At 42.8% G+C, this 14,079-nt stretch overlaps 1 protein-coding gene across 22 annotated transcripts in view; it reads left to right on the plus strand.

Moving 5' to 3' along the window:
* OFD1 (OFD1 centriole and centriolar satellite protein) overlaps positions 1–14,079 on the plus strand; it is a 61,837-nt gene that overhangs the window by 22,563 nt on the left and 25,195 nt on the right. For 16 of the 22 annotated variants that reach the window (XR_006277521.1, XM_043503928.1, XM_043503931.1 and 13 more), the window contains 2 exons: positions 2,129–2,240; positions 4,367–4,972. Coding sequence is in view for 21 of the 22 variants with exons in the window: in XM_043503928.1 (XP_043359863.1) it covers positions 2,129–2,240; positions 4,367–4,972 (718 nt within the window). In the remaining variant the exon portion in view is untranslated. The remainder of the gene's footprint in view (positions 1–2,128; positions 2,241–4,366; positions 4,973–14,079) is intronic. The other 6 variants (XM_038387250.2, XM_043503933.1, XM_043503963.1 and 3 more) reach the window with 2 other exon arrangements.

Consider the following 14,079-nt stretch of genomic DNA (forward strand, 5'->3'; position numbering starts at 1 on the left):
TCTCCAGACGCCCAGATCTGAATGCAGTGCAGAAGTAAGGGTGGCAATACTGCAACCCCCCAAAAAAATAACCTTGTGACCCCCCTGCAACTCGCTTTTGGGTCAGGACCCCCAATTTGAAAAATGCTGGTCTCCCCTGTGAAATCTATATAGTATAGGGTCAAAGCACACAAAAAGACCAGATTTCATGGTGGGGAGACCAGATTTCATGATCTGTGACATGTTTTTCATGGCCAGGAATTTGGTAGGGCCCTACTCATAAAGAGAAACCACAGGCATGGTTAGATGGCAAAGGCACTCAGCTAGATTTATTGCCTTCCAGGCACAGTACTAATGCCTTGGCTCAGTGATTACAGGTAGACTAACACATGAGTGCCAAGTTGCAAGGAGCAGTTCAGTCAGCAGCAGGAATTTTTGCTGTCTTCTCGGCCACACAAAGGGTTATGACGAGTTACACCAACATTTATAGACTGAGACAAACAACATATGTACCACCTTACCTTGTTCATACCATCTTGTAGCGGGGTGGTTACCCCGCTCCTGAAATAAGAAGAGTGAGAACAGCTGAGGAAAGCAGCCACAGCTGTGGCCTGCTCAATCAGGGCCCATCTGGCTTTTATAAGAGGGCTGGGGGCCAGAGCTGGAGGAGTCTCACTCTAGCTTTGGAGTGAGAAGCGCTAGCTGCCTGAGAGCAAGGTACCTGAAGCAGAGCAGTGCTGGGGAAGGGCAAAGGGAGCTGGGGAGCTCCAGCCTGGTAAACTCCCAGGCTGCAGGCCTTGATGAAGGCCTATGAAAAGGTACTGGGGCTGCAGAAGGGCAGCTCGAGGATAGGCAAAGGCAGCAGGTCCTAACCCCTTGTCAATGATGAGTGGCCATTACAGACTGCAGTCTGCCCCAGTGAGGCAAAGAGGGGATTAGATGTTGACTGGCAGTAGCCATTGAGGTAAGGTGGGTGTAGAGAGTGGGGTTCCCCTGGGAGGGGAGACCCAGAGTAAGAGGATACTGCTTTGGCAGAACCCTGAGATAAGGAAGGCAAGACACTGGCCAGTAGAGGTCGCTCTGAGGCTGGAAAAGAGCTAATTCCCAGACGACCAGCAGGAGGTGCCACACCGGTGAGTCTTCACTTAGCTACAAATCTATTTGTTACCTCCTCTTGTACCTTGCTCCAGATGTCTCAGGCAACGCATCCCTATTCATCACTTCTGTCAAACCTTCTTACCTTATGCTAATCAGGACATACCTGTGCTAATCTTTTGGAATGTGTTCATATACATATGCAGTGCCTGATACTTCTTAGGAAGTGCCTGTGTTTTAGCAACGCTGGACTGTAGGCCATACTTACAGAATGGGACACTTTATCCTGGGAAGCAGTGACTCAGCTGAACATAATCAGCTGAACATGAACTCCCAGTGTAATGCTGTGGCCAAAAGAGACAGTGTGATCCTGGGATGCGTAAACAGGGGAACTGAGTAGGAGCAGAGAGGGTATTTGGCACTGGTGTGACCACTGCTGGAATACTACGTCTAGTTCTGGTGCCCACACTTTAAGAAGGGTGTTGATAAATTGGAGAGAGTTCAGAGAAGAGCCTTGAGAATGATTAAAGGGTTAGAAATCATGCCTTATAGTAATAGACTCAAAGAGCACAATCTATTTAGCTTAACAAAAAGATGGTTAAGGAGTGACTTGATTATAGTTTATAACTATATCCCGAGGGAACAAATATTTGATAGTGGGCTCTTCAGTCTATTAGAGAAACGTATAAGGTGATCCAGTTGTCTAGCTTCAACTTCTAGCAACTGCAGACTGGAAATAAGACATGCATTTTTGACAGTGAAGGGTGATTAATCTTTGGAACAATTAACCTAAGGGTTGAGTGGATTTTCCATCATTGAAAAATTTTAAATCAAGTTTGGAGGTTCTAAAAAATGCTCTAGGAATTTTTTTTGAAGATGTTCTATGGCCTGTGGTATACAGGAGGTCAGACTTGATCACAGTGGTCTCTTCTGGCATTGGAAACTATGAAAAGCATTGAGAGAAAGACGCCTTCATGGGCTGAGATATCTTTTCTCATCTTCAGTATTTGTTCACATTTGTATGACAATTTTTTTTTTTCAAAATCTGTTTCAGGTTGAACGTTGTGCACAATTAAAGATCCAGCTGTTAGACTATGAAACTACTATCAGAAAGCTAAACGTACAGGTTGAAGATTTGAAATTGCAGCTGAAGCAAACACAGACAGGTTTGTAGTATTTATTAGATGTTTTTTAAACTGAGTTTATAAAGGATTTTTCATTTTTGCAAACATTTCCAATGGCTTGAAAAGTAGTTCAGATTGTGGGGGCTCAATCTGTAACTGATGATTTCATTCCAAAACTAAAAAAAAGTTAAGGTTGTGATGTCACAAATGTAGCTACCTAAGACACCATTTATAAAACTCAAGCCTTTAAAAGCAAGGAAACGAATATTTATGAATATAATAAATCTTGCACTGTCCAGATAAACATTCCTAATAAACATAAGGAAATGAATATTCCATAACAAAACCATCTAATTTCTAACTCATTAATTATATTTTAATGTATTATTTTTCATCTCTTATCTTTAGAATATAAATTACTTTCTTTTAAATAATACTTTTATTTTACCAATAAAATCTGTAATTCCTTTTGTGGTGGTGGTGGTAATTGCATCTAGTTTAATATGAAAAGTAGGGCTATCAATTAATCGCATTTAACTCATGATTAATTCAAAAAATTAATCATGATTGAAATTTATTAAATACTTTTGGATTTTTTCTACATTTTCAAATAAATTGATTTCACTTTGTATTCTATGTTGTAGTGCTCCCTTTATATTTTTTATTACACATATTTGCACTGTAAAAATGAACAAAATGAAATAGTATTTTTCAGTTCACCTCATGCAAGTACTGTAGTGTAATCTCTTTATCATGAAAGTGCAACTTATAAATGTAGGTTAACTGCACTCAAAAACAAAACAGTGTAAAACTTTAGAGCCTACAGTTCCACTCAGTCCTACTTCTTGTTCAGCCAATTGCTAAGAGAAACACGTTTGTTTACATTTACAGGAGATAATGCTGCCCACTTCTTAATTACATTGTCACCTGAACAGGCGTTCGCATGGCACTGTTGTAGCTGACATCGCAAAAGATTTATGTGCCAGATGAGCTAAAAATTCATATGCCTCACATGTTTCGGCCATTATTCCGGAGGACATGCTTCTGTGCTGAAGACTCTGGTTAAAAAAATAATGTGTTAATTAAATTTGTACCTGAACTCCTTGGGGGAGAATTGCATGTGTCCTGCTCTGTTTTACCTGCATTCTGCCATATATTTCATATTATAGCAGTCTCGGATGATGATCCAGCACATGTTGTTCATTTTAAGAACACTTAAGCTGCAAATTTGACAAAATGCAAAGAAGATACCAATGTGAAGTTTCTAAAGATAGCTACAGCACTCGACCCAAGATTTAAGAATCTGAAGTGCCTTCCAAAATTTGAGATGGAGGAGGTGTTGAGCATGCTTTCAGAAGTCTTAAAAGAGCCACGCTTTTAACTACAGAACCCAAATAATCAAAAAAGAAAATCAACCCTCTGCTGGTGGCATATGACTCAGATGATGAAAATGAACATGCGTCAGTCCACACTGCTTTGGATTGTTATCGAGCAGAACCCATCATCAGCATGGATGCATGTCCCCTACATGGTGGTTGAAGCATGAAGGGACATATGAATCTTTAGTGCATTTGGCATGTAAATATCTGGACTTCTAGGCTCTAAAGTTTGACATTGTTTTATTGAATGCAGGGTTTTTTGTACATAATTCTACATTTGTAAGTTCAACTTTTGTGATACAAGTACTGTAGTGCAATCTCTTTATTAGGTGAATTGAAAAATACAGTTTATTTTTTTTTTTACAGTGCAAATATTTGTAATCAAAAATAAATATAAAGTGAGCACTGTACACTTTGTATTCTGTGTTGTAATTGAAATCAATATATTTGAAAATGTAGAAAACATCCAAAACTATTTAAATACATGGTATTGTATCATTAACAGTGCGATTAATCACCATTAACTTTTTTAATTGCGTGATTAATCACGATTAATTTTTTTAATCACGCAGTGGCCCTAATGAAAAGCACATAATAATTTTTGATGAAATAATGTTTATACTGCATGTCAACTGTCTTTTGAAGCTGATCAGTGTAAAATCCACTGTCATCAATTTTTCATCTGAATCGTGACTAAATCATAATTCAAATAATTTCTTCTGATTTTTCTTGAAATTCATGGATGCTTTTTCCTTTCTGTCTCTGTGTGTGAAATTTTTACTTACGTAGTTCTAGAGAATGAAGTGTATCGGAATCCCAAACCTTCTCTTGTTGATCGTTCTGTCATTGACTTCACTGGTGATAGGATTGTACCTCATGACATTTATGTAGATGGTGCTTTCTTGAAGAACCGGGCTGTTACTGATATTGTTGTGGCGGATGATGTTCGAAACGTTGGTTATCGCCAGCATTCATGGACCTGCAACTCTTCTCCAGATTCTGACCTGGAATTTGTCGCCAAAACCAAAGCTAGGATAAAAGAACTAGAAAAAGAGGCAGAATATTTGGAAGAGGCCTACAGAAATTACCAGCATAGAGTCATTCAAGGTGCAGTTGCAAGCAGGACACCAACAAAGTCCCCTCTAGCTTTACGAAATGCTGTTAGATTCCCTTTGGCTTCTCAACACAGAGTTATGTTTGTAGAAGATAACCTTGGCTCTCAGCATTTCTCTCTTAGCAGTCCAAGAGGTCCAAGATATGTGACACCTGGGCATGATGATGTCTTGAAAAATCATCTAACTACTCCACGAAGAAGAGTCTCTTCCTCCAGACGTCTTTCTTCTACTCCTCTTTCCAAAGTGGAGAGAGACATCAATAGCCATATAGTTCCAGAAGGTAAACCATTACTGCTCCTTTGTGGTGGTGGTTTTCTGGTAAGATTCCAGTTAGGAAACTTAAAATTGAGAATCTTTTGTACTTTATCACCTGTTTAAGGGCAAGAGAAAGCTATAGACAAACTATAATAAGTGAATTAGAAACTAAGCCTTTGAAAGCTAGTGTTTTAGAAGTGTGTGGGGGTGTGTGTGTCAAACCTACTGCCCTTAATTTAAGCAGTTTTTTAAATGGGTAATTAGAGTACGCCCATATGATCCACTGTAGCTGTAGTCCTGTGGTAATCAGTGTTTTATTCAAAAGCAGATCCTAAGTGTAACTCTGCTTGGAAGATGAACCGGGATTTCACAGCTGCTGTAAACCTCCCTGCATAGCCTCATCTATTTACATAGTTCAGTGGAGTTGCATGGGCAATAATGGAGGGCAAAATTAGACTCAGCTTATTTGGGCTGCTAAGATGGTTCGTCTGTTTTGAAAATCCGAATGATTGTAGTTCCCCTCTTTGTTGGTTTTTGTAAACAATGTCTAATGTTTGCTCCTGTTACTGTGACATTGCTTCCACACATTGGTGAGCAATTGTGAATTACAGGAAGATGGCTTTTAGATTCCGGGCATGATTGGAACGTTGTGGTTTTCTGTTAATGTTGCAGTACCCTATAATTGTAATTTCAGAAATGTGTTTAAAAAAAGAAATCTAATATTTCTTCTTCAAGTAGATGCAGTTATGTCTTCCACTTAGGTGTGTGCCTGCCCAGCTCACCAGAGCTGGAGAATTTAGCCTAGCAGTACCCATAGATGGCGGCACTTGCGCTTCATGCCCGTAGCCTCTCCCCTGGCTCTATGAGGTGGTGCCACCCCGACCTCTCAGCTGCTTTTTGTAGCCCGTGGCTAGAGTCAGAGCTCTGTGTGGTTTCTAATCTCACAACCTCTTTATTTCTTAGTGACTTTTCTAGTTGTATATAGTTAGTACCTTTAATATAGTATTAATTACCTTTCATTTAAGTATTTCCCTGGTGATGCCTTCACCAAGGTTTAAACATTGTTTGTTGTGTAGGGGAGCAATCCCCAACCATGATGCTTGCTGTGTTTAGGCAAAGTCCTCGTTGAGCAGTGGTGGTTGATTTGCAAATCGTTCACAAAATGGACTCGGATGGCCTTCATCCTCAGGGATCTTCATCTAAAGCAGCACCTGCTTGAACAGGCTATGCAGCCATCATCATCACTGAGATCTATGTTGGCTCAGAGGTTGCCCTCATGTTCTGAGAGTGCTGCAGCTTCATGCTCTGGAGCTCATGCTTCTCCAAAGAGATGGAGGAATCGCTCCCCATTGAGTGTGCTGAGGAAAAGGTCGCATAAGACTGATTGAGATTGCTCCAGATCACGTGAGGACTCGTCTGTCTCCTCCCAGAGGAGCATGGTATGAATGCTGGAGTGCGGGAGGGAGCAGGTCCTGTCAGCTGGCCCCTAGTATCACTCAGGAAGGTCAGAAATCCCGTACTGTCGACTCCTGTTCCGGCCTTGGGGCGTCTGTTGAGTCCAGTACCAACAAAGGTGAAGCTGGCACCAGCTGTTTCCAGATCAGGTGGCAACGAACCTCATCTTCCTTTCTGTCCAAACCTTTCCCTGGGTCCAGGACTTTGCCAGGACTGTATCGTTTATAGCTCTGTTGGGCTACTGAACCTGTGGGTCTGTTGGCATCACACTCAGTGTTTCCCTTCCATGGTCAGTGGAAGCAGGGCCAGTACCAGGCTCAGTACTAGAGACCTTCCTGGTGTCAGGAACTTCTTTGGCACCCTTGTTGTCGATGCCACCAATGTTACTGGGGTGGTACTCACTGCTCTCCACTTTGGTAACATCAGTCAACTTGGTACTGCTGCCAACTTTGGGACCAATACTGCTTCTGACACCAGAAACGATGGGAGGCGTATTTGGTGTTTGCGGTACTGTTTCCACTGTTGGTACCAGTTCCCTCTTCGTTCTCCGCCACAGTTGAGTCAGACTGGTTCCTCGCACCCTTGTCCACCTTTATCCCCTGAAACCTGGGACTCCTTGACATCCAAGTCAGGATCTTCTTCCATTCTCTCTCTCCATCTCCTGACGTGCATCGGTGGCCATTCATGGAGCATTATGGGTACCAGGATTAGCACTGGTCTTGTGGTTGGGACGGGGTCTCCTGGCCTAGCGCATACTGGCCCTCAATGTTTAACCCATACCAGTGGCCTCTATGGAAACTATGGGCTGCTTCTCGGTCATGGAAGTCCCACTTCTCATTTTTCCGTAAAGCAAAATCTCTGGGCAGGTGTGGCTGTAACCATCGATCTGGCACAGGCCCAAGCACTGGTGAACTTTCCCCTCATGGAGCCTCCAGAGTCATCTCATTAGGACTATCAATCCTGGAGCAAGCTCTGGCTCTGGCACAGTTAACCGTTTCATCTTTGTCCCTGAACGATTCTGAAGTGCCTGGCTCTTCCTCTCCTTTGGCACCGGAGTATTTCAGGGTGTACCTTTTGCGGCACGTGGCTGCTTCCCTGGGTATTTAAGCCAAGTTTCTGCAGGAGAACACACGTAGGTTGTTGTATATCCTGCAGCCTCCCTGTTAACGATGCATTGCTATAGCCTGTTGAGGTTCTCTGGAGCACGTCTGCTTTGATACAGCCTGCTGTGGATTGCATAGAGAACCGTTGCTTTGTTTCAGTGCAGGCATTTGAGGGTTTTTACTCCCATCTGACTGCATATTCTCTCATCGTAACCACAGTGAACTATAGAGGCTAGCAGGGCATATTCAAATCCACTCCCAAGGTTAAGGACACTAAACAGATGGATCTGATAGATAGGTAGGAAGACATACACCTCCTGTCTCTTGTAGATGCATGTTGCTAAACGTCTGGCATAGTTACCCTAAAATTTAGATGCTAATTAAATTACCTACACATTTGTCTAATTTAACAAAAAGGGTAAACAAGGTTGTGGCCTGCCCTAACAGAACTGCCAAAGTATTACCGGGGGGGCTTGTCTCTGACCCACAGAGGGCTTCCCAGAGCAAGTTAGTCTTGCTAACCACAGAAAGGACACAGATACAGCCTTCCACTCAAGAATGGACACACAAGCAGTAATTCTTTGAAAACTGAAATAATCGTTTATTGAAGCAATTAGGTATTTACAGAAAAACAAGAAGAAATGAAAAGGAGTATTTGTTGCACCGTAGAGACTAACAAATTTATTTGAGCATAAGCTTTCGTGAGCTACAGCTCACTTCATCAGATGCATGCGGTGGAAAATACAATGGGGAGATACACAGAGAACATGAAACAATGGGTGTTAGCATACACGCTGTAACAAGAGTGATCAGGTAAGGTGAGCTATTACCAGCAGGAGAGGAAAAAAAACCCCACCTTTTGTAGTGATAATCAAGGTGGGCCATTTCCAGCAGTTGACAAGAACGTGTGAGGAACAGTAGGGGGGGAAATAAACATGGGGGAAATAGTTTTACTTCGTGTAATGACACATCCACTCCCAGTCTTTATTCAAGCCTAATGTAATGGTGTCCAATTTGCAAATTAATTCCAATTCATCAGTCTCTCATTGGAGTCTGTTTTTGAAGTTTTTTTTGTTGAAGGATAGCCACTCTCAGGTCTGTAATTGTGTGACCGGAGAGCTTGAAGTGTTCTCCAACTGGTTTTTGAATGTTATAATTCTTGACGTCTGATTTGTGTCCATTTATTCTTTTACATAGAGACTGTCCAGTTTGACCAATGTACATGGCAGAGGGGCATTGCTGGTACATGATGGCATATATCACATTGGTAGATGCGCAGGTGAACGAGCCTCTGATAGTGTGGCTGATGTGATTAGGCCCTATGATGGCGTCCCCTGAATAGATATATGGACAGAGTTGGCAACGGGCTTTGTTGCAAGGATAGGTTCCTGGGTTAGTGGTTCTGTTGTGTGGTGTGTGGTTGATGGTGAGTATTTGCTTCAGATTGGGGGGCTGTCTGTAAGCAAGGACTGACCTGTCTCCCAAGATCTGTGAGAGTGATGGGTCGTCCTTCAGGATAGGTTGTAGATCCTTGATGATGCACTGGAGAGGTTTTAGTTGGGGGCTGAAGGTGATGGCTAGTGGCGTTCTGTTATTTTCTTTGTTGGGCCTGTCCTGTAGTAGGTAACTTCTGGGTACTCTTCCAGCTCTGTCAATCTGTTTCTTCACTTCAGCAGGTGGGTATTGTAGTTGTAAGAATGCTTGATAGAGGTCTTGTAGGTGTTTGTCTCTGTCTGAGGGGTTGGAGTTCTCTGTGTATATAAAATCTCCCCACTGTATTTTCCACTGCATGCATCTGATGAAGTGAGCTATAGCTCAGAAAAGCTTATGCTTAAATAAATTCATTAGTCTTTAAGGTGCCAGTTTCTTTTTGCAGATACAGACTAACACGGCTGCTACTCTGAAGAAGAAATGAGTAAAGCATGATAAAACATAATAGAATTACAGTTTAAAATAAAGCAGCACAGCAAATAAGACACAGACTATATAACATATAACAATGTAACCATTCACTTAACACTATTTGACTTTTCCATTTAACATCCAATAAGCGCTGGCCAAGCGACTACTGGATGGGTAGGGGAAGATCTCAGTCAGAGCACTGGCATCCAACTTTATTTACAGGCAAAACCCACACATTCCTTGGTAGTGAATAGAAGACTACACTTACTTCTACTATTCTTATGGCTCTCCGAATCATCAATAGGGTCCTTCTGATCTGTCAAAAAGGAAGCACTGTCTGTTTGTGCTTAACATTGTCTGCTACAGGAGAGAGATGCTACTACTGAGGTGAAGGCTGCTCTCTGGTGACAGATACGGAAGCCTGCTGGTCGCTGCGGCTGTTTGGTAGCTGCTGCTGGCGAAGACTGCTGGCTGAGTTGCTATGGCAGCCATTGCCAGGACAACCTCAGGGGGGTTCTGCTGCTGCTGCTTCTTCTCAGGTAGACGTTTTCCAGATACCTGCGAAGAAAAAAAGCTATCTTGCAGCTTCTGCTCTCCTCCAAATCCCAAACCCACTACAACTTCAGCCTGCTGGCTATCGGCCTTATATACTGGTTGCTTTCTCAGGCTCAGCCAGTCAGCTTCCAGCTTTTCAGCCCCTCCCTATGATGTCGCATAGTCATGTGTACTTGCATGTGCTTGGTCATGCATACCTACATGTGACTTCCTGTCTAGCTCTGCCCCCTTATGATGCCATCTTGGACTCTAGAAGGTTCTAGAAGATTCTGCTGAATCATTCCCTATTAGTTAATGAAATTTTCGACTGTCATTCAGTATCTTTGAGATGGAATCTTCCACTACATCATCTCTATATCTGCCATTTTGGTCAGTCATGTTGGATTTTCTAAATTTAAACTAATTTCTACTTAATTAAGGCCAGGTTTCAGAGTAACAGCCGTGTTAGTCTGTATTCGCAAAAAGAAAAGGAGTACTTGTGGCACCTTAGAGACTAACAAATTTATTTGAGCATAAGCTTTCGTGAGCTACAGCTCACTTCATCGGATGCATTTGGTGGAAAATACAGAGGGGAGATTGATATACACACACAGAGAACATGAAACAATGGGTTTTATCATACACACTGTAAGGAGAGTGATCACTTAAGATAAGCCATCACCAGCAGCAGGGGGGGGGAAAGGAGGAAAACCTTTCATGGTGACAAACAAGGTAGGCTATTTCCAGCAGTTAACAAGAACATCTGAGGAACAGTGGGGGGTGGGGTGGGGGGGAGAAATAACATGGGGAAATAGTTTTACTTTGTGTAATCACAGGTTTCAGAGTAGCAGCCGTGTTAGTCTGTATTCGCAAAAAGAAAAGGAGTACTTGTGGCACCTTAGAGACTAACAAATTAATTTGTTAGTCTCTAAGGTGCCACAAGTACTCCTTTTCACTTTGTGTAATGACTCATCCATTCCCAGTCTCTATTCAAGCCTAAATTAATTGTATCCAGTTTGCAAATTAATTCCAATTCAGCAGTCTCTCATTGGAGTCTGTTTTTGAAGTTTTTTTGTTGAAGGATAGCCACCCTCAGGTCTGTAATCGAGTGACCGGAGAGCTTGAAGTGTTCTCCAACTGGTTTTTGAATGTTATAATTCTTGACGTCTGATTTGTGTCCATTTATTCTTTTACGTAGAGACTGTCCAGTTTGGCCAGTGTACATGGCAGAGGGGCATTGCTGGCACATGATGGCATATATCACATTGGTAGATGCACAGGTGAACGAGCCTCTGATAGTGTGGCTGATGTGATTAGGCCCTATGATGGCGTCCCCTGAATAGATATGTGGACAGAGTTGGCAACGGGCTTTGTTGCAAGGATAGATTCCTGGGTTAGTGGTTCTGTTGTGTGGTGTGTGGTTGCTGATGAGTATTTGCTTCAGATTGGGGGGCTGTCTGTAAGCAAGGACTGACCTGTCTCCCAAGATCTGTGAGAGTGATGGGTCGTCCTTCAGGATAGGTTGTAGATCCTTGATGATGAGTTAGAGAGGTTTTAGTTGGGGGCTGAAGGTGATGGCTAGTGGCGTTCTGTTATTTTCTTTGTTGGGCCTGTCCTGTAGTAGGTGATTTCTGGGTACTCTTCTGGCTCTGTCAGTCTGTTTCTTCACTTCAGCAGGTGGGTTTTGTAGTTGTAGGAATGCATGATAGAGATCTTGTAGGTGTTTGTCTCTGTCTGAGGGGTTGGAGCAAATGCGGTTATATCCTAGAGCTTGGCTGTAGACAATGGATCGTGTGGTATGATCTGGATGAAAGCTAGTGGCATCCATTGGTGATCTTCCTCAAACCACCATCCTAGCCACTATGGATGTAGAAGCCCTCTACACCAACATTCCACACAAAGATGGACTACAAGCCGTCAGGAACAGTATCCCCGATAATGTCACGGCTAACCTGATGGCTGAACTTTGTGACTTTGTCCTCACCCATAACTATTTCACATTTGGGGACAATGTATACCTTCAAATCAGCGGCACTGCGATGGGTACCCGCATGGCTCTACAGTATGCCAACATTTTTATGGCTGACTTAGAACAATGCTTCCTCAGCTCTCGTCTCCTAATGCTCCTACTCTACTTGCGCTACATTGATGACATCTTCATCATCTGGACTCATGGAAAAGAAGCCCTTGAGGAATTCCACCATGATTTCACCAATTTCCATCCCACCATCAACCTCAGCCTGGACCAGTCCACACAAGAGATCCACTTCCTGGACACTACGGTGCTAATAAGCGATCGTCACATAAGCACCACCCTATATCGGAAACCTACTGACCGCTATTCCTACCAACATGCCTCTAGCTTTCATGCAAATCATACCACACGATCCATTGTCTACAGTCAAGCTCTACGATATAACCACATTTGCTCCAACCCCTCAGACAGACAAACACCTACAAGATCTCTATCATGCATTCCTACAAATACAATACCCACCTGCTGAAGTGAAGAAACAGATTGACAGAGCTGGAAGAGTACCCAGAAATCACCTACTACAGGACAGGCCCAACAAAGAAAATAACGGAACGTCACTAGCCATCACCTTCAGCCCCCAACTAAAACCTCTCCAACGCATCATCAAGGATCTACAACCTATCCTGAAGGACGACCCATCACTCTCACAGATCTTGGGAGACAGGTCAGTCCTTGCTTACAGACAGCCCCCCAATCTGAAGCAAATACTCACCAGCAACCACACACCACACAACAGAACCACTAACCCAGGAACCTATGCTTGCAACAAAGCCTGTTGCCAACTCTGTCCACATATCTATTCAGGGGATGCCATCATAGGGCCTAATCACATCAGCCACACTATCAGAGGCTCGTTCACCTGGCATCTACCAATGTGATAGATGCCATCATGTGCCAGCAATGCCCCTCTGCCATGTACATTGGCCAAACTGGACAGTCTCTACGTAAAAGAATAAATGGACACAAATCAGACGTCAAGAATTATAACATTCAAAAACCAGTTGGAGAACACTTTAAGCTCTCCGGTCACTCGATTACAGACCTGAGGGTGGCTATCCTTCAACAAAAAAACTTCAAAAACAGACTCCAATGAGAGACTGCTGAATTGGAATTAATTTGCAAACTGGATACAATTAATTTAGGCTTGAATAGAGACTGGGAATGGATGAGTCATTACACAAAGTAAAACTATTTCCCCATGTTATTTCTCCCCCGCAGCCCACCCCCCACTGTTCCTCAGATGTTCTTGTTAACTGCTGGAAATAGCCTACCTTGCTTGTCACCATGAAAGGTTTTCCTCCTTTCCCCCCCCTGCTGCTGGTGATGGCTTATCTTAAGTGATCACTCTCCTTACAGTGTGTATGATAAAACCCATTGTTTCATGTTCTCTGTGTGTGTATATCAATCTCCCCTCTGTATTTTCCACTAAATACATGCGATGAAGTGAGCTGTAGCTCACGAAACTTATGCTCAAATAAATTTGTTAGTCTCTAAGGTGCCACAAGTACTCCTTTTATTTTAATTAAGACCTTAATCTTAAAACTAATTACTGTTTTATGCTAACTAAAGTGTCCTGATACTGTCACCACTCTTTTTACGTCCAGTGAAGAGAAATATGTTTTTACGATATTTAAACTCCTTCCGAGGTTTTTCTGCAAGATTCTATCAGGGTGCTGCCAGGTATAGGAGAATATTCAGCATAAAAATCTCTCACTATGGCATTGCTGTCCAAATATGACTTTTTGAACTCGCTGGCTTTGTCTAAGTTTGTGGACCAGCTGCCCAAATCCTCCAGGGAGGAATTTCAGACATTTATCACCAAAGGCTGCTTGGTGGCTAAAACTTCGTTGCAGTCCACACTGGATATCACAGGTACTTTGGCCAAAGTGATGGTGTTAGCGGTAACTATGAGAAGGGCATCCTGGCTACAGAATTTGGACATTACTCCGAATGTGCAACAGGTGATAGAGGATTTGTCTTTCAACGGCCAAGTTCTTTTCTCGGATAAGATGGATGAGATTCTGCACTCCTTCAAGGACTTTAGGGCTACCCTGTGGTCCTTGGGATGTATATGCTGGCAGCACAGAGACGCAACTATGGTGG

This window comes from Dermochelys coriacea, chromosome 1, assembly GCF_009764565.3.
Source record: "Dermochelys coriacea isolate rDerCor1 chromosome 1, rDerCor1.pri.v4, whole genome shotgun sequence".
Classification (NCBI taxonomy): domain Eukaryota; kingdom Metazoa; phylum Chordata; order Testudines; family Dermochelyidae; genus Dermochelys; species Dermochelys coriacea.